This window comes from Suricata suricatta, chromosome 17 (genome assembly GCF_006229205.1).
Source record: "Suricata suricatta isolate VVHF042 chromosome 17, meerkat_22Aug2017_6uvM2_HiC, whole genome shotgun sequence".
Lineage (NCBI taxonomy): Eukaryota > Metazoa > Chordata > Mammalia > Carnivora > Herpestidae > Suricata > Suricata suricatta.
The window spans coordinates 26,096,689-26,118,609 of record NC_043716.1 but is presented as its reverse complement, the minus strand read 5'-3'; the positions used below and the strand labels follow the sequence as shown (position 1 = coordinate 26,118,609).

Below are 21,921 nucleotides of genomic sequence, written 5' to 3'. Positions count from 1 at the left end.
TAATTATATAGTGATTAGATTTCATTAAGCAGATTAATAATTACTACATATGCATATGTGCATGTATATAAAGAACATTCCTTTTGGCATAATTTCCCATATTAAAATATGCTTGGGGATTAACTTTTCCTTTACATCAAAAAAAAAAAAAAGCTTACTAACCTATATATAACATGTGGATGGAGAATATTGGGAAAAGGACAAGGGAGAGGACAAATCCAGCTGAGAAAGACTCTAATCATTCAAGACCTGATTTGTTTAATGATTGAAAAAGACTACAATCCCATAGTTTTTTATATAGTTCAAGGTATTATACAACAGTCTAAAGCATAATTTTATTTTATTTTTCAAAAGATTTTATTTTTAAGTAATCTCTACACCCAATATGGGGCTTGAAACCATAACCTTGAGATCAAGAGTTACATGTTCCATGGACTGAGACAGCCAGATACCCCTGAAGCATAATTTTAAATAAAAGATTTAAAAACTTTTAAGTTATCACAAAATTCCAAGAATTATGGGAATTGTGGCTCCAGGGTCACCTCAACGCAGAATCTCTCAACCTACTGAATGGGAGAAGATATTGCAAAAGACATACCTGAAAAAGGGTTAATACCCAAAATATGTAAAGAACTTCCACACCTTAACACCCCAAAAAACAAATAATCCAATCAAAAAATAGAAGACATGAACAGACATTTCTCCAAAGAAGATATATAGATGGCCAACAGACAACATGAAAAGATGTTCAACATCACTCATCATCAGGGAAATGCAAATCAAAACCACAGTGAGACATCAGTCCACACCTGTTAGAGTAGCTAAAATCAAAAACTCAAGAAACAACAAGTTTGGTGAGGATGTAGAGAAAAAGGAAGCCTTGTGCAGTGTTGGTGGGAATGCAAACTGGTGCAGCCACTGTGTAAGATGGTATAACGGTTTCTCCGAAAGTTAAAAATATAACTACCTTACAATCCAGTAATTGCACTACCGAGTATTTACCCAAAGAATACAAAAACATTAATTCAAGGAGATATATGTACCCCAATGTTTATTGCATCATTATTTACAATAACCAAACAATAGAAGCAGTCCAAGTGTCCATTGATAAGTGAATGGATAAAGAATATGTGGTATACATATATATAATGGAATACTACTGAGCCATTAAAAAGAATGCAATTTGGCCATTTCCAACAATATAGATAGAGCTAGAGAGTATCTAGTGAAGTAAGCCAGTCAGAGAAAGACAAATACCATGATTTCACTCATGTGTTATTTAAGAAACAAACAAGAAAAATGAACAAAGGGAAAGAGAGAGAGAGAGAAACCAAAAAACACTTAACCAAAGAGAGCAGAAGGGAAGTGTGGGGGGAGGGGGGAGGCAAAATAGGTAAAGGAGATTAAGGGTACCCTTATCTTTATAAGCACTGAGTAAAATATGGAACTGTTGAATCACTGTATTTTACAGCTGAAAGTAATATAAAACTGTATGTTAACTATACTGTAATTTAAAAAATCTTTAGGAGACTAACTTCTTTATGAAATGGATATTCTTAAATAGATGTTTTTTAACTTGATATTTTAGTTCTGCTTAAAGTTTAACTAGCATAATCCCAAATACCATTTAACAATGTTTTCTTTTCAAAGCGTAGTTTTAGCTATGGCTTCCTATTAAAATCATTAAAATGAGGCACCTAGGTGGCTCAGTCAGTTAAGCATTCAACTCTTTTTTTTTTAGTAGTTTCATTCACAATTTATTGAATTGCAAATTAGATGGTTATGTTAGAGAATATCTCCAAAAATATTTTGGCAGTTTCCTGAATGTCTAAGTGTATGCCAACATTATTGGACTGTTTAAATTATTAGAAGCTAAGAATATGAAGTACTTACCAAGGTTACAATAAAAATATTTTCAAAATACCATGTTTGGTAATAAATTAGATTTATAGAATTGATAATTCAAAATAAATTAAACCTGAATTATAAATGCCTCCTACCCTGCCTGCCCCCAGCATATTAGTTTCTTTTAGACCAGTGTGCCTCAAATGAGCATTCGTATTCCTTGAGGGCCTCAGTAGATGCAGTTGCTGATTCAAGAAGTCTGTTGTGGGGCCTGAGAGTCCACATTTCTAACAAGCTACAAGGGAAGCTAATGCTGGTCTTTAGACCACCCTCAGAGCAGCAGGGCGACCTAATACATAGTGAAGACAATTTCTGGCCTAATGGACTATAGGGTTTTATAGATTATTCAAAGCTGTAAGATTTTGGAATCAAACATAACCACAAATGATCACAAAAAATAAGTCTTGGAAGAAAATAACGTTTTTGTTAAGTAAGCGCTTAAAGTATACCAAATTGGCAGTGTTTCTATTTGTCTGACAGTGATACTTTTGATACTATATAAATTAGAATGCCAAGTTCTTATAATTGTAAGAAACAGTTACTATAGATAGCTTGAGGCTCTCTTCCAGTTCATTCAAGTCCAGAAACTTCAAGCCAGTACACTGCAAAACCACTATTTAAAAACCTTTAATTGGTAAACTGTCCATATAAATTACTTGTCAACTCACTTTAAGCTATCCCATCTCCTCCTCCTCTTTCAACAAATGTTTTTTCTTCTGTCTTGTAGCTAAACAGTGTGTAACACCCAATGCCCCTCCCTTTAAAAATCGAACAAAACTGTCTCCGACCAAAGGACTCAATGCAAAAAGGTTGGCCTCTTTAACACTTTCGTAGGTATATGCATCTATTTCCACAGGATTACTCTTACATGTGATTGGCTGGCTGAAGTTGTGGCCCAGGTAACACCCTTGCTCTTTCAGAAAAGACAGACTGGGATGAGAACCTATCGGTACTACTGCTGCAGAGAGCTTAAATATTTTCTTCAATCCAGAGATGCTTAGAAGAATGCATTTCATGTCTGACTTAAAGGAAAGTACATGGTGCTCAAGAAAACCAGTATAATCAGAAAGAAGATGGGAGTCTGCAAAATATGACTGAGTACATATGATAGACTTTATGGTATTCTGGATAAAGCTTTTTGGGAAGCTGTTTGAAAATTAAGCTTAGATCAGTTACTCGTCTGCGAAATACATGGATCACAGGAATATTGTTGTAAGCACACAGTACTGCGTCAGCTGCAGTAAGCCCAGAGCCCACGATTAACACTGGGTCAACTTTGCCACGCAGCTTTCCTTTGCTTATAGCAGTTCCAAATTCAGGCATTGACTGAAACACAAAAGGAAAATCTTCCCTTTCAACTTCCAGATGGGCAGGAGAATCCAGTGTTCCAGCTGCCACAGCTACATTCTCAGCAAAGAGAAGAAGGGAACGTGGGATCCATCCACTGTTCGCTGATAACCTCTGATTTCCCAATTTCTCTTGATAAGTTTAGAGTTCTCTATCTGTAAATGCTGCGTCAAAATATTTCGTCCTGTCCATCATCAATCATCACCTTGGTCTCTGTAGAGTCTTGATACAGAAGTGATATAAGTATTTTCTCTGAAGTTCTTCTGCAGACCCATGACTTTTACGTAATGTTTATAGTAGCGAGCTGTTTCCTCCAGCATAACTCGATCCCCCTTCAGGTTCCTTGGTTTACTAGATACCCAATCTTTAAACTTAAGTCCAGGTAGCTCTATCCAATTTCCAAAGCTGATTGTCAACATGGAACCTTCCATATTATGCCAAGCTCCACCAGGTGGACCTTTACCAAGAACTAAGTGAGGGATGTAATGATGCTGTTCTAATTTCCAATGCAAAACGGACGGATAATCATACCCGAAGTCAGCATCTGGATGAAGCCTGTCGAAAAGTACCGCAACGGAGTTGGACAATCGGCCCTCAAGGCCCTCAGACAGATACTCTAAGACCTGATCAACAATGAAAGGTGTCTTCCTTCTTCTAATTTACTATGTCAAGCATTCAACTCTTGATTTCAGCTTAAGTCATGATCTCTCCATTTGTGAGATGGTGCCCTGAGTCAGGCTCTGTGCTGACAGCATGGAGGCTGCTTGGGATTCTCTCTTTTCTGCCCTCTCCCTCTCTCAAAATAAATAAACTTTTAAAAATATAAAATAAAAAATGAAATCATCAAACTATATCAACAAGAGACCAAAGAGGGTGCTTCAAATCAATGATATGATAAAATCAGCTAAATTTTCAAAACTGTTTGTAAACCAGTTGTTAAACAAGCATAACTAAAATTTAAATTATATAAATGTACCACTAAATAAATTATTAAAAAGAAATACATACTAAAAAATCATGACTTCCTAGTTATTTTACTATATTTTACTATTATATATGTTTTTGACATCTATCATATGTATATAATGAGAATACTATATCATGTGCTACTGTGTGTGTCTTCCAACTCCACTTTCAATGACATCATGCTGGTAGCTTGAAATTAGCCAAGGTGGAAATATTTACACTAGGGAAACTGGCAAATCAGGGCTTCCCACCTTCTCCTACCCCTAGCTGCTACGTACACTTACTTCTGTTTCAAGATTTTTTAAAATTCCCACCCCCCACCTTGAGTAATGTGCCCACATTTCTTTTTGAATATTATTTCAGAGGATACACAGAATTGTAAACAGACTTTCAAAGACAGGGGAAGAAAGGAATGGGGAGTTATCATTCAATGAATAGCGTTTCAGTTTGGAAAAATGAAGAAGTTCTGGAAATGGCGAGTGGTAGTGGTTATGCAACAATGAGAATGTACTTAATACCACTGAACTGTAAGCGTAAAATGGTTAAAATGGTAACATTTTGTTATATATATTTCATCACAATTAAAACTTTTTTTAAAAGATGGGAAAAAAACAGCTTGGAAGTAGAAGGTAGTCCACTATGAAGAACTGAACAGAACATTTTGTGATAATACATAGGGCAAGTGTTTACTCATTAGTGAAGTCAGTGGGCTAGGGAATAAGCAGGGAACATAAAAGATAAAAGCATACCAATACAATTGTTGGAAAATAGAAAAACCTTTAAGATTTACTGATTCGAATTCTTCATTTTATAAAGAAAAAGTCTAGGGATGCCTGGGTGGCGCAGTCGGTTAAGCATCCGACTTCAGCTCAGGTCATGATCTCACAATTCTGTTTGTGAGTCTGAGTCCCACGATGATCTCTCTGCTGTCAGCACAGAGCTTGCTTCAGATCCTGTCCCCGTATCTTTGCCCCTCCCCCACTCATGCGCATGCACTCTCTCTCTCTCAAAAATAAACATTTAAAATTAAAAAGAAATAGTCTACGTGATTTGCCTTTAGTTCTATTTTCATTAGTATGTTTTTTATGCAATTGAACCAAAGTCTATATGCGATATACATAACATTAAAGCCAATGAAAGTCACGTAAATGGGGGAGAAATGAAGACTTTACCTGAAGTTAAGTTTAAAGTTTGGGGTTTTTTTTTTTTAAGTTTCAAACCTATCACTGGTTAGCCCATTAAAATATTCCCTCTGGGGGTGCCTGGGTGGCTCAGTCAATTAAGCATTGGGACTCTTGATTTTAGCTCAGGTTATGCTCCACTTGCAGCACAGAGCCTGCTTGGGAATCTCCCTCTCCCTATGCTCCTGCCCTGCTCATGCTCCCTCTCTCTCAAAGTAAATAAACTTAAAAATAATAAATAAATAAAATAAAAATTCCCTCTGAACACAATCTAGTAGTGTGGTCCAGAAAAAAGAAAAGGATTGAGATACGTGGTAGAAGTTCTAGCCCTGTTATCACTAACAAAGCTATGTGGCCTTAGGTAAGTCTTCCACCTCTCCAGGTCTCTTATATTAAATGAGAGAGTTGGAAATCTAAGGTCTCTTTCAACACTATCATTCTATTATTTCATAATTCTACAAATAAATCCATTTAATTTATCAAAATGTTAAAATTTAGAAAAGATAAATTTCCTTCTAAGGTATTAAAAATAGACGTTTAAGTTTCAGATTTAAGGTTTATATTAAGAATTACCTTCTACTATTTGTCTTTTTTTAATGTTTTTTTTTTTAATTTATTTTTGAGAGACAGAGAGAGACTGCGTGAGGAGGGGAGGTTCAGAGAGAGAGGGAGATACAGAATCTGATGCAGGCTCCAGGCTCTGAGCTCTCAGCACAGAGCCCGACACAGGGCCAAACCCATGAACCATGAGATCATGACCTGAGCCGAAGCCAGACGCTTAACCGACTGAGCCATCCAAGCCCCCTATTTGTTTTTGGGTTTTTTTTTTCCTGAACAAGGATGAATGTTGCTTCAGTTTCAGCTATGTAGTTTCTGCAACCTGCCCATTGTTCTTCCCAAACACCAAAACCCTATAAGCAATATTGCACTACTCAGAACTATTTACACAGCAGAGACAATATCGATAGGGTTCTAGGATCTGGTCATAAACAGAAAACTTTTTAGTCACATGGTAGGAAATTTACTGACCAATTACTACAATCTCCAAATCATTACTGTCTGATTATGGGAGCAAATTGATACTGATAAAACTTCATTCACTAGCCCTCCTCAATTATAAATTAGTCTCTTAAAGCCTTGTAAACAGTGAGGCTACTCTTTACACTTGACCTTAGCCAAAAGGCGGAGAAGCAATGTAAGGTTACTCTTTCATTAACTTTAGTGACCTTATTTTTAGGAGCACTATAATATTTAAAATAAAACTAGTGCTTTGTTTTTTTTAAACCCAAGACATTCATATTTCAGAAGATAGTTTTCTTCTAAATCAGTAATAAAAATAAATGGAAATTTTTATACCCATCCTAAGAATGATAAATAAAATACCCAATTTAGCTGGGAAGTCCATTGAGATCAACATTAAAGCCCCAAAGACAGCCAAACTACATTCTGCCAATTGGATATCCTTGGAAACAGACTGGGACTGTAAGGAAGATACTACATAAATGGAAAAAGAAATAGTTTAGGAAATAACTTTGAATTTTACAATATGCTATAAATTTCGTAAGCATAATATTGTTATACTTGTTTTATTATAATCGGCTTAAGGCTTTAAAGTAAATGGCACACTGTATTACATACCACTCAACTATTTGGCAGCAAGGAGAAAAGAACTACAGACCAAGTTAAAAAAACTTACTTTTTATAAACAACCTATAGATTCTTACTGCCACAATAGAGCTCCCTTTCAAAATGACAAGTACTCTAAAAAAGCAAACATCCTCTTATTGAGTTTGTCTCAACAGCATCAAATCACAGGAAAACGAAGAAATACAGCAGTCTTATTTACAATGAAAGGAATTGGTAGAGGTACATTCTAGACTCAGTAGGTAGGCTTAGAAATACATTTTACGTGGGCACCTGGGTGGCTCAATCAGTTGAACATCTGACCTCAGCTCAGGTGATGATCTCACAGTTCATGAGTTCAGTCTGTGTGCTGACAGCTTGAGCCTGCTTCAGATTCTGGGTCTCCTTCTCTCTCTGCCCCTCCCCCGCCCTCTCAAAAATGAATAAACATTAAAAAAATAAATAAACTAAAAAGAAATACATTTTACCTAGAAATATTATTTTATGGGAGAACTAGGCGAATACTTCCCGATCCAGTTAGTTATATTATCAACCAAAGAATCCAATGCTTTTTGCTTTGGGGTTGTTTTTTTACCCCAAGGAATCTAATACTTAACGAACACACCCCTTTCTTTACATTCTCCTCCCTGCAGTGCAGATTTTGAAACACCTTTTATCTACTCTCATTTTATTTTGTTCATGGCTCCAGCATACTATTTCATTTATTATATTATAATCATTTGTCTGCTCGGTAACATCACCACTTGATTTCAAGTGTCTTGCTGGAAAAAGCCTTGTCTTCCTTTTTATGCCCCCGAGTTTTTAATATATAACCTAATAATGTTCCATGACAAAAAGAAAGATGAAAGAACATTCATTCCTTTGAAAGACCAAACAGCCTGGGAACGAACCACCCTCTAACGTCTGTTTTAAGAAGAAATATTTAAAGTTCTCAACAAGTTGAGGGCCACCTCTAATATATACACAATCACAATTGTTTTTTGTATATTTCTGGATACAGGCTCTTCCAGATAGAACAAACACATACTAATGTTTGTCTAAAACAGATAAGCACTAATATTAAAAAGCACCAGGTTGCAGACATGTTATTTCCAGCAAATAGCAACATCAAAGCAGAAGAAAGTGAGCAGGAGCTTCAAGTTCATTAGGTCCTAATCTGCAGGCATTTATGAAACAATTATTAGGATAGTACACATAAGCAAGTCCCTGACTGTAAAGGACTGGTTTTATCAGTTGAAGGTAGTCTATTTAATTTTAAGCTTTAAGCTTTCCGAATCCTAGATTATTTGTTAATTGTGCTACAGACACATAATGGACTCTAGGGACAGATTTTCATAATATATTGAACAAACTTCGTTTAGAAAAAAATAGTTAAAAAGATATACCTACAAAAAAATCTAAAACATACAACACAGTCTTAATAGTCATAGAATTGCAGGGTGTTTTTCATTTCACATATAGTCTTATAAGTAAATTATAATATATATTACATGTATAAAAACTAAAGCAATTTTTGAGAGAGAGAGAGGGAAGAGAGAGAGAACATGCACATGAGCAGAGGCAAACGACAGAGATAGAGAATCTTTAAGCAGGCTCCATGCTCAGTGGGGAACCTGATGGAGGGCTCAATCCCACAACCCTGTGATCATGACCTGAGCCAAAATCAAGAGTTGGACGCTTAACCAACTGAGCCACCCAGGCTCCCCTAAAGCAATTTTTTTAAGTTTAAGGGCATTCTATAATAAGTCACTCTTCCCTTAAAGATCACTGGAGTTGGGGCACCTGGCTGGCTCAGTTGGTAGGGCATGACTCTTGATCTCGGGTAGTGATTACTTACAAATAAAATATTTATTTAAAAAAAAGAAAAGATTATTGGGGTTTCCCAATACCTGTAAAATTAATTCTAACTCTCAGTATAATCCTTCATAAGATGACATAAACATGCTCTTTACCAGTGCCTCACATTTTAAACCTCAGCCACACTGAATTTCATTATCCCAAATATGCCAGGCTATTTTTTAAAATCACTGATTTCTGGGTTGTCTGGATGGCTCAGTGGGTCAAGTGTCCAACTTTTGCCTTCAACTGCAACTTGCCTGGAATCTGGTGCTCTAGGTTAGGCTGAGTTTGGTGGCTCTCATTGAAGTTCTGTTGCCAGGTGTCTCCCAATATTCCTTGAACCAGAAGATATTCTTCTCATGGAGACAACAGAGTTACAGAAATACACAAAGCCTCTTAAATTCAGAGTTGGCACACTGTCCACTCTATCCATATGTCACTGGCCACAGCACATCCAGAAGCAGGGAAATGTACTCTGCCAATCATGAAGTCATGGCAAAGGTGTGGACACAGGTACAATCTTCCAGTTACAAAATAAGTAAGTCACGGGGATGTAATGTACACATAGTGATTATAGTTAATATTGTATTGTATGTTTGAAAGTTGCTGCGAGGGGCGCCTGGGTGGCTCAGTCAGTTGAGCTCCGACTTTGGCTCAGGTCATGATCTCACATTTCGTGGGTTCGGGCCCCGCATCAAGCTCTGTGCTGACCGCGAGCTCGGAGCCTGGAACCTGCTTTGGATTCTGTGTCTCTTTCTCTGCCCCTCCCTTGTTCACATTCTGTCTCTGTCTCTCAAAAAAATAAATAAAATGTAAAAAAAAAAAGAAAAAAATTTTAAAAAGTTGCTGAGAGTAGATCTTAAAACCTTGTAAAAAATAAGTAAAAAAAATAAGTAAAAAAGTAAAAAACTATATAACTATGTGTGGTGATGGAGGCTAACTAGACTTACTGTGATCATTCCATAATATACATGCATATTGAATCAATACTTTGTACAACTGAAGTTAATATAATGACATTTGTCAATTGTATCTCAGAAAAACGAAAGGATATGGGTCCAGAAGAGTAAAGAATCGGGGTGAATCATTCACTTTACTAGAATACTTCTATTTTCTATGAAAAAAAAATCCAGAGTAGGTCACTATGGTACATGTAAGTGACAGACACAGCATTACAAGAATATTCAGATAAACATTCCTTTAGGCTCTTTTTTTTAGACTTCTCTTGTTTATGCTATCTTATACCAAATAAACAGGTCAATGAAGCATGTAAAACACGAAAATCAATATAATATTATATAATCAGAAGTTAAATTTCCAAAAAGAAAAGAAAAAATGTTAAATTTCCCTATAGTTTACCCAAAACCTTAAGTGAATGTATGTAAATTTTTTTTAATTAAGGAACATAGGTTCATGATTTTCACAGAACATAAATATTTAAAATGTTTAGAAATATAGTAAAGAAAAATAGTGCAGTAGAGGTCTTCAACTTAAGTTAGCTACAACATTGCTTCAATGGGTTCTTCATCTCAACCTTTCTGCTCTCCTGCTCAACACTGCTGACCCCCCTGTAGTTTCCTCAGATGTGTAACACCTCTTATCTCTAGCCTTTCACATGCACTGCTTCCTTTGCCTGGAACATTTACCACTTTCTTCACTGGCTAATACCAACTCACCCTTGAAGTCTCAGATTAAATTTCACCTGTAACAAGAAGCTTTCCCCAGATTAGGTGCCTCTTTCCATTCCTCTTTTTTTTTTTTTTAAGTTTTATTTATTTATGTTATCTCTACAACCAACAACGTAGGGCTCAAACTCAGACCCCCAAGATTAAGAGTTGCAGTCTCCTCTGACTGAACCAGGCAGGTGCCCTTGGGTACCTCCTTCCAATGTGCCCCCATAGCACCTGGTAATTACTCGTCCCATCACAGCATCTGTCTCAGTGTATTTAATTTAGCTGTCTCTCAGATAAGTTTCTTAATATCTTATACTCCCGTAGTAGCCTGACCTAGTAACACTTACTGAAAGAAAGTATGAAGTACTATTATTTACATTAGGCAGACGAAGTGGGGAGAGGGGGAATTTATAAAAGGTACAAAACTTGTATTTCCTAACAAATATAAATTGTTCTAAAAATGTAGGCATATTTTACAATCACTGTCACTACATTAAATTTTTTTTAAAGTTTTTCTGTAAGTAATCTCTGCACCCAAAATGGAGCTCGATCATCACCCTGACATCAAGAGTCACCAGCTTGCTGGGACTAAGCCAGCCAGCCAGTCACCCCCTTACTAAATGAAAATCTTAGCAAAAGCTGAGATTATTTCCTCATTGATAAAAATGAAAACAAAAACAGAGTCAAAGAATCAAGGATTAACTTATTCAAAGTTTTAAAATGTTACATACTGGGGAACCTGGGTAGCTCAGTCAGTTGAACATCCAATTTCGATTCAGTTGGTGAGTAAGAACCCTACATCAGGCTGGCTGCTGTAAGCGCAGGGCCCGCTTTGGATCCTCTGTCTGTCTGTCTCTCTCTGGCCCTCCCCTGCTCGTGCGCCAAGCTGGCTCACACACACTCACTCTCTCTCGCTCGCGCTCTCTCTCTCTCTCGAAAATAAACATTTTCCAGGGCACCTGGGTGGCTCATTTGGTTAAGCATCCGGCTTCAGCTCAGGTCATGATCTCACAGCTCGTGGGTTTGAGTCCTGCATCAGGCTCTGTGCTGACAGCTAGCTCGGAGCCTGGAGCCTGCTTCGGATTGTGTATCTCTCTCTCTCTCTCTCTGACCCTCCCTTGCTCGCGCTGTCTCGTTCTGCCTCTCAAAAATAAATAAAAAACATCTTTAAAAATTTTTTAAAAGAAAATAAACATTTTTTAAAAAAAGAAATCTTAAAAAAAATTTAAAAAAACAAGTAAATAAATAAAATGATATATATTGAAGGGAATCTTGGGGGGTCAGATGGCTGAGCATCCAACTCTTGATTTCAGCTCAGGTAACGATCTCATGGTTCGTGAGTTGGAGCCTGACATCCAGCTTTCGTGCTTGGAATTCTCTCACTCTCCCTTTTTCTCTGCTCCTCCTGCTCCCTCTTTTTCTCTCTCTCTAAATAAACAAACTTGAAAAAAACTGTAAAATGTTATATATTCAGGCAAATTAGAAGTATAATCTTTTAAAGTTTAATTGAAGGGGTTCTCTGGGTAGCTCAGTCAATTAAGCATTCTACTCTTAATCACAGCTCAGTTCATGATTTCGTAGTTCATGTGTTCAAGACCCAAGTTGGGCTCTAAACTGACAGCAAGAAGCCTGCTTGGGATTCTCTCTCTCTTTCTCTCTCTCTCTCTCAATAAATAAACTTTTTTAAAAAGTCTAATAAATTTTGGGGCGCCTGGGTAGCTCAGTCAGTTGAGCGTCCAACTTCGGCTCAGGTCATCATCTCACAGTCCGTTGGTTCAAGCTTCAGCTCAGGCTCTGTGCTAACAGCTCAGAGAGTGGAGCCTGCTTCAGATTCTGTGTCTCCCTCTCTCTGTCCCTCCCCCGCTTGCTCTCGTTCTCTCTCTCAAAATAAAGACATTAAAAACATTTTTTTAATTTAAAATAAATAAATAAATTTTGGGCCGGCTGGATGGCTCAGTTGGTTAAACATCCAACTTCTACTCAGGTCATGACCTCACCAGTCATGAGTTTGAGCCCCACATCAGGCTCTGTGCTGACAGCTCAGAGCCTGAAGTCTGCTTCAGATTCAGATTCTATGTCTCTGTCTCTGTCTCTCTCAAAAACAAATAAAATAAAAACATTTTTTAAAATTTTTAATGAATAAACATTTAAAATAAATAAAAGGCAAAGAAGAAGAAAACGGCCACACTGGAGGCCAAGGGAGGTAACTCAAAGACTTTATATAATAAAATTTGGCAATAAAATGGTTTCATCAAAAGCAGTCATGCTCTTCATCCCCTATCAAATGATGTCCAAATGATTTGACTAATAATATCTCAACTATCTTTCTTCCCTCTTGCATCCATTCTTGCAGCTTTTAAGGACATTTGGTTAACAAAGAGCTTACTTTTTTTTGAAATTCAATTTACTTGGAATACACATTATAACAGATCTTGGTCTATTTTTCTGATATAGAGCACTAGCAGAAGTCACATTCAGCAAGTTATGAAAAATTTATAAACAAGACCTATACACTGAAAACTAAAAAACACTGCTGAGAGAATGATTTTTAATGTTACTTTTTTAAAATGTTTTATTTATTTTTGATACAGAGAGAGAGCATGAGAGGGGGAGGGGCAGAGAGAGAAGGAGACACAGAACTGGAAGCAGGCTCCAGGCTCTGAGCTAGCTGTCAGCACAGAGCCTGACGCGGGGCTCGAACCCACAAACGTGAGATCTAACCTGAGCAGAAGTCGGAGGTTCAACCGACTGAGCCACCCAGGCGCCCCGAGAATGATTTTTTAGAGAATGAGAGAGAGACAGAGAGACAGAGAGCGCACGCGCGCGCGCGCGCGCACACACACACACACACACACACACACACACACGTGCAAACGGGAGGGGCAGAGGAAGACAGTGAGAAAGAATCCCAAGCAGGCTCTGCATTGACAGTGCTTGGGATTGATCTCATGTTCATAAGTTCATGACCTGAACCAAAATCAGGAGTTGGATGCCCAAGTCAACTGGGTACTCCAAAGAGAAATTTTAAAAGATATAATAAATAGAGAGATAATCTTCATTAATCAGAAAATTCATTATTCTTAAAATATCAATTATCCTCAAATTGTTCTTTAAATTCAACATAATCAAAATGCCAGTAGGCTTTTTATGGTAGAAATTGACAAAACACAAAATAAAACAAAACAAACTTTTTCGCATTGCGAAATAATTTAAAATTTTTAGAAAACAAGAGCAAAGTTTGAGGCCTTATACTAGATGATATCAAGACTTACTATAAAGCTACAGCAATCATGACAGTATTATATGACATTAAGGAACAAAATAGTCCGAAAATAACTAAACCAACCCATACATACTTGCTCAACTGATTTCTTATAAAGGAGCTAAGATAATTCAATGGGGAAATATAATCATTTTAACAAAGAACAAGTAAATATCCATATGCAAAAGTAAATAAAAAGAACTTCTACTCTCACTTTATACCACATACAAAAATTAAATCTAAATTGACAGAGATCTAAAAGATGTAAAAACTGGGGGCACCTGGGTAGCTCAGTTGGTTAAATGTCCCACTCTTGACTGGCTCAGGTCACGATCTTATGGTTCGTGGGTTCAAGCCCCATATCCTGCTCTTTGCTGACAGTGTGCAGCCTGATTGGGATTCTATCTCCCTCTCACCACCCCTCCCCCACTCAAGAACACTCTCTCTCTCTCTCTCTTTCTCTCTCAAACTAAATAAATAAACTTTTTTTAAAAAGTAAATAGGGGCACCTGGGTGGCTCAGTTGGTTAAGCGTCTGACTTCAGCTCAAGTCATGAACACACTGCTCATGGGTTTGAGCCCTGCATCAGGCTCTGTGCTGACAGCTCAGAGCCTGAAGCCTGCTTCGCATTCTGTGTCTCCCCCTCTCTCTGCCCCTCTCCCACTCATACTTTGTCTCTCTCTCTCAAAAAGATAGGTAAACATTAATAAATAAATACAAATAAATAAATGTAAAAACTAAAACTACAGATCTAAAAGAAAACCTTTATGATGTTGAGTTAGGCAAAGATTTGTGAGATAGAACACAGAAACCATAATCCTTATAAGAATAAATGTATAAGTTGGACCTCATCACAATTTTTTATGCGAGAGGGGAAATAACATAAAATTAAAGGGCTCTCATAATAAATAAAAAGACAAACATCTCAATTTGTAAACTGATTCAGGGGCACCTGGGTGGCTCAGTCGGTTGAGCATCCGGCTTCTACTCAGGTCATGATTTCATGGTTTGTGGGTTCAAGCCCAGAGTCAGGCTCTGTGCTGACAGCTCAGAGCCTGGAGCCTGTCTTCAGATTCTGTGTCTCCCTCTCTCTCTAACCCTCACCTGCTCATGCTGTCTCTCTCTCTCTCAAAAATAAATTTTTAAAAAAGCATTAAAAATTTTTTGAAAACTGACTCAAAAATTTCAACAGATATTTCATTAGAGAAGATCTATCAACTGCAAATAAGCACATGAAAAGATGTTCAATATCATTAGCCATTCTGGAAATGCAAATTTAAACTATAACAAGATACCACAACACAACTATTAGAATAGCTAAAATGAAGAGGACTGACAATACCAAGATATGAAACATTGGCAAAGTTGTGGAGAAACTCGAACCCTAAATCACAGCTTTGGTAAAAATTTCAGCAATTTCTTATGAGATGAAGCATATATATAATCACACTACCCATGAAAAACAAAAACATTACATTATGTCCAAAGACTTATACCACAATGTATAAGTACGACAACAACTTTATTCACAATAAGCAAAACCTGCAAACAACCCAAAGTGCGTAATCTGGTAAATGGATAAACAATGTGTAAGCCTATAGCAATGGAATACTACTCAGCAGTGAAAATGGTCCAACTACTAATTTGTACAATATGGATGAATCTTACTGTGCTAAGCAAGAAGTCAGGCACAAAAAACTGCAAGCTATAAATGATTCCATTTATGTGAACTTCTAGAAATGGTAAAACTAGAGATCAATGATTGTCAGAAAGTTTGAGGAGAGAAGGTTGACTACAAAAGGGCAAGAATTGTTAGGTGATAAAAGGAACTGTTAGGTGATAAATGTGAGTGGTCATGTAGGTGGTTACATGACCACTCACATTTGTCAAAACTCATCAGATTGTACAACTAAAATTGGTTGTTTTATTGTATGTAAGTTATATCTCAAAATTGATTACAAAAACATAATGGATGTATACTTTATTATATCTCATTATTATAAGAACTTTTAAACAAGCATTCTTGAGTTTTAAACTCAAGTATAAACTTCATAGTACACAAGTTATCATATGAAATATATAGCAGAGATTGTTTTCATCACTTACTAATTTACCTTAAAACTTAACTAAAAAAAAGAAACAAGATTTGCCAGGACCTATCCAAATCTGTTATAGAAAGAAGCAAAAGACAAAGCACTACTCATATAAACAAGTCATAACAACTCTAGCTATAAAAGGTATTATCTCAGTGTTTCATTAATGCATTAATTATGACAGTGAGCTTTTAATTAGTTAAATAAACTTCTTTCAAGTTAAGACTTTCTAAAACATACATTTTGGGTAATAAAATTATACACTTTTTAGCAACAAAGGTTGTGATAAATTACTCACAGATAATGAAGAAAGATGTAAAGCAAGAATCAAAATTCTGGTGTCCATTCTGCTTTCAGATGCTTTGACAATACTATTGCACTGCTAGCTGTAAAGAACAGTAGTGCAATAAAGTCAGAGCATTCGTTAGCAGAAATTGGTAGGAAAGGAACACAAAAGCATCTTGCATCAGTTGAAGCTTCAGTGTGAAAATAATTTAAAGAAGGGCTGCCATTTTGGACAAAAGACACCCCAAACCTAAGAACATGTATATCAATGTTAGAAAGAAACAATTGAATTTAAATATCAAAATAGTTTTCTGATGACTAATCTATGATTAATATTCAACAGAAATCTGTAGAAAAGAATCGTGTAAATACATCCTAAGCTTTAGAAGTTATTAACATGGGTATTGTTAAAACATTAGTACTGGTATTAACAAAACCAGTTATAATTACTACTAAAGCAAAGTTGTGAAAAAGATTTCTGTTCTTGAGACATGTTGGTTAGCTCCCCCATAGCAATTGATTAAGAATATCAGAGAAAACAGGGGCACCTGGGTGGCTCAGGCAGTTGTCTGACTCTTGACTTCAGCTTGGGTCGTGATCTCACATGGGTTTGAGCCCCACATCGGGCTTTGCGCTGGCAGTGTGAAGCCTGCTTGTATTTTCTTTCTCCCTCTCCCTGCCCCAGTCCCACTCATGTGCTCTCTCTGTCCTTCTCAAAATAAATAAATAAACTTTAAAAAAAATCAGAGAAAACAAATGAAAAGTAAAATAAGTTTCCCAATCTCTAAATACCCAATCTGTTTCTGGAATCTAAACTACATTAAATACTAAGACACGGTAACCATCTTACAGCTTTTTATCTCAAGAGTTTGCAGACTGACTTCCAGGGAATTAGTATCTCTTAAAGAAGCCCCTACCTAATGGAGTACTATGGAAAGGGATTTTAAAACTTCAGCTAACCCCTGGGGCGCCTGGGTGGCTCAGTCAGTTAAGTGTCCGAATCTTAATTTCATCTTAAGTCATGATCTCACAGTTCATGGAATCAAGCCTGGAATCAGGCTGCATCCTGAAAGAACAGAACTGGCTTGGGATTCTCTCTTTCTCTCATTCTCTCTGCCCCTTCCCCACTCGTGCACATGTGTGCGTGTACATACATGCTCTCTGTCTCTCTTTCTAAAGCAATAAATAAAATAAACTGTTGGAGTGCCTGGATGGCTCAGTCAGTTAAACAGCCGGCTTTGGCTCAGGTCATGATCTCACAGTGAGTGGGTTCAAGCCCCGCGTCAGGCTCTGTGCTGACAGCTAGCTCAGAGCCTGGAGACTGCTTCGGATTCTGTGTCTCCCTCTCTCTCTGACCCTACCCTGCTCACATTATCTCTCTCTGTCTCTCAAAAATAAATTAAAAACATTAAAAATTTTAAAAAATCTGTTAAAAATAAATAAATAGGGGCACCTGGGTGGCTCAGTTGGTTGAGTGTCCAACTCTTGATTTTAGCTCAGGTCATGATTCTGGTATCCTGGCATCAAGCCCCATGTCAGGTTCTATGCTGAGCATGAAGCATGCTTAAGATTTGCTCTCTCTTTCTCTCTCTCCCCTAATGCCCTCTGCCCCTCTCCCCTGCACACATTCTCTCTCTGTAAAATTAAAAATAACATATTTTATAATAAATAAATACAATTTCAGTTAACCCCTAAAAATCTTAAATATAGGAGGAAATCATCTCCATTTCCTTCAAACACAGAAAAATTAAGGAGAAAATAATATATGATACAGGAGGAGGTTCTGAGATTTTAAGAATCCGGTTTTCTTGGATTCAAGCCAATTATCACCATCCTAACCTTTTAACTGGTAAGAGACCATTCAAAAGTCAGATGTAAGCCCAGAAAGAGAAAAAGTATGATAGTATAACACTGTACTTTCGTGCACAATCACTAGTGGTACCACAAAAGAACAGTGGACAAATACCACTCAATCAGTAAGTGAATGGGGAAAAGGTTAAACAAAAATAACCCTACAAGGAGCTTATTCCCCCATTAATAATGTTGACTGATGCAAAAATACTTTCCATTATTTTCACTAACCTTTCTTTAAATTGACTACTTGGTTAGATTGAACCTCCTAAGAAATGAATTCAAATTCAGGACAACTGGAATATGAATGACTTGACCTCAAATCCTAGCCATATAACTCAGGTATTAGAATAGTTCAATTCTGCTAGCCAAGGATCAGGTTTTAAAGACAAGTATTTATAATAAATGAATAAATACAAGTATTTAAGAGTCAAATATTTAATTTTCTGAATTAGAAATTAGTCCAAGTGAAAAAATATGAAATATTTTTTAAATAAGAGGATCAGGCTGTCTACAAAATGAGAATAAACACTTTCTTTTCAACATTCAATACTATGCATTCTCTTTCACTTACTAATTTTTTTTAATAAATTTTTTTAACTATTCAGTTTTGAGAGAGAGAGACAGCGTGTGAGCAGGGGAAGGGCAGAGAGGGAGGGAGACACAGAATCCCATGCCAGCTCCAGGCTCCCAGCTGTCAGCACAGACAGAGCCTGTTGTGGGGCTGGAACTTAAGAGCTGTGAGATCATGACCTGACCCAAAGTCAGACGGTCTACCGACTGAGCCACTCTGGCACCCCTGAACACAATTTTTTAATGTTTATTTATTTTCTGAGAGAGAGAGAAAATGAATGACTATGGGAGGGGCAGAGAGAGGGAGACACAGAATCCCAGCAGACTCCTGCACAGAGCCCAACATGGGGATTGAACTCAGGAACTACAAGATCATGGTCTGAATTCAAAGTCGGAGGCTTAACCAACTGAGCCACACAGGCGCCTTTTTTTTTTTTTTAATGTTTAGATTAAACACAATTTACAGGGGAAATGATTAAGTGTACATCTCGATAAAAGTAGGTTTTAGAAAGTTACAAGATAGGCAGGCTCTTAAACATTAGGTGTTTGAATGATGGGGTAGTTTTTAAAAATTCTTTATAAGAGATGAAGAGAAGAAAGCAGGTCTTCCAAAATGACTTGCAGGTAACCTAGTGGTAGCATTCCCCTCCCCCTCCATTTATTAGTTTGTTTCCATCATCATTAGAGTTTAAAAAAATGTATTTGAACTATTACAGTTTTGTTATTACTGCTTTTTGTTGATCAAATAGTAAAAGAGGGTGCATCTCATCTTCATCTTTACCATGTGCTGTATCTATGATCCAGTTTACTTTCTAAGATTGGGAAGAAATGATTTCCTGTACAATCCTCTGAGTTTTGGTTCTACATTACTTGAATAAAGGATTTGTTGAGGAACTAATGTTGAAAATGAAATAAGTGAGGGGCGCCTGGGTGGCTCAGTCAGTTAAGCGTCAGAGTTTGGCTCAGATTAAGATCTGATGGTTCTGGGTTCTGGGTTCTGGATCCTCTCTCTGTCCCTCCCCTGCTCGCACTCTCTGTCTCAAAAATAAATAAACATTAAAAAAAATTTTAGTTGTGTTCAATCTAAAAAAAAGGTCGGTGAGAATATTGATTCTCATGCAGTCAAAAAAACCCCTTAATTGGTATCTCAAAAATAAACAGCCAACTTGGGGAGGGGGTGGGCGGGAAAGGAGAAAACTGTTAAAAGCAGAATTAGTATCATTCAGCATCTTACAATTAGGCAGAAATCTCCATCTGGAGGGAGAAAGTCAGAATGGGTAAAAGGGCAAGATGGTGTTAAACATTTATGCCTGTTGACAGAATCAAACCAGAATATTTGACATGTTTTGGTTCTTTTGTTTGTTTAAAGACAGTTAATGATAAAAATAACAAAACTTTGAACTAAAAGTTCATTATTACAGGTTTGGAAAGCAGCAAAGAATTCTTCCTTCTTCACTACCATTCCCTCCCCACCCCATCTCCCCGTATTCCCACAAAGAAAATTAAAACTAAAAATTGTTAGAATCAATTGGAAAACTTTAAGTCGAATTTGTATAGGAGACTCACTACAATTCATTAATACATCAGGAGAAAATAATAAGATATATCAAACTCTCACATTTTCTGGAGGTGGGAATCAGGGTATGGTACTCAGTTTCTTCCTGGATCACTACAAGAGATGCTAAGTGACCGAAGGTTCAACTTGGAAGGAGCAGCGCAGACACAAATGATATCTAAGTTGTAATGCCAGGGTATGGTAGGGGGAGGACGGGCGGTTTGAGATGGAGAAGAAAGATTTGGGCTTTTTGAATTAATTTGTTATTTTCTTTAACAAAAAAAGAAAGGAGCTCGGTGATGGGCTCGTCCTCCAAATTCCACATTTTAGAGAAAGCCAGCCTAATTCAAACATAGTAATGCGGGGGGGGGGGCGGGGACTGAAGATAGAACAAGGGGAACTAAGAAGAAAAAAAGCGCGGGCGATCAAGCTGGTAGTCTAAGAATGGGAGAGAGGGAATAAAGAGAACAAATGAGGAAAGGATCCATAGAAAAAAAACTAGGACAGCCCTTCAGCTTGGCGCCCCGGAGCAGGCCAAGCAGCAGCCGGAATCCTTTCCAATTATTCGCCCGCGCCCGCTACTTTCATAAATGAATGAAACTCGGCAACTCGAAAGCAGGGTGCCTTCCTTGTCCCAATTCCTCCCGCGCTCCAAGAAAGGAGCTCGAGGTTGAGGTCCCCATCGCTCACACCTTTCCCCCACCCAAGGGCTGCTACCTTCGATCCAAACATAAATTGGTCATGGGGCTTCCCGGCCGCTAAGAAGTTGTGCACACGAGTCTAGAACCTTTCTCAGACTTTCTGAGCCCGCTTTGGAGAACGTGAACGGCTCTGCCTTAATGGGATTTCTCTCCGCCCCCCTCGGTTTGTTCCCCACTTTCATCTCCCATCTCCCTTTCTTTGAGTATGAACGACCTCTCCCCTTCTTGGGGCGGTTAGGGACCATTCCAGTCACGTCTTTTGGGGGGAAATATACAAAACACTGCCTGCACGAGCCACAGCTCCTTGAGGGGCAGAAAGGTAAGGGCACGGAACAAGAAATTCCAAAGGCCCGGCTACCTCAGCATCTCCCGCCATTTCCCTCACGAGTTTCCCGGATGTAACCCCTTCCCCCGCGGCGGTTAAAAGAGACCAGTCGGCTGAGACTCCCTTCGATACAAGAGGAGGGAACGCGAATCTGGTCCAGCTTCTGCCGCCCAGGGTTTCTGGCGACTCGAAACTGCATCCCATCTTGGAAACCATCCGGGAGAAATAAATTACCCAGTACATCTCCTTTACTTTACACTCACCATCAGTTCCAGCTTATCGACCTCCGCCTCCATGTTGAATAGTTGACATTCCTCAGACCGCGGCCGTGCTTAAGCCGCAATCCGTACTAGCACTGAGGGTGCCTATTGGACAGCTGTCACTCAACGTCTCACACTCATTGGTTCCTCTGCTTCACTGGTGCCCGCCCATTGGCGTCTGGGTAACGCCCTTCAACATGAAACACCTTCTCCAGTTGGGCAAAGACACAAAACGCCGCAGGAGGATTGGCTGCTGTATACTTTTTTTTTTCCATTGGCTGCACCCTCATCTCTACTTTCAATTTCATAGCTAGGGCTCCTCAGAGAAGAGATTGCGATTGGTATAATCGGAAGACAGCCAACCAATTACACAAAAGCTTCCACAAATAGCATAGGGGACAGGACACACCTTCTTAGGTCTCCCACTTCCCCCCCCCTTCGCTCCCGCCTTCCACTTATTC

At 38.0% G+C, this 21,921-nt stretch overlaps 1 protein-coding gene and 1 pseudogene across 2 annotated transcripts in view; both read right to left on the bottom strand.

Annotated features, from left to right (window-relative positions):
- The window catches only part of SKA2 (spindle and kinetochore associated complex subunit 2), a 36,061-nt gene extending 14,517 nt beyond the window's left edge, over window positions 1-21,544 (bottom strand). The window contains exon 1 of one of the 2 annotated variants that reach the window (XM_029929268.1): window positions 21,464-21,544. In XM_029929268.1, coding sequence (XP_029785128.1) covers window positions 21,464-21,496 — 33 coding nt within the window. In that variant the 5' untranslated portion in view covers window positions 21,497-21,544. Of the gene's footprint in view, window positions 1-16,208; window positions 16,291-21,463 lie in introns of those variants that run through there. The other variant, XM_029929267.1, reaches the window with a different exon arrangement.
- On the bottom strand, window positions 1,824-13,847 carry LOC115282617 (annotated as a pseudogene).
- Window positions 21,545-21,921: the final 377 nt, after the last annotated feature.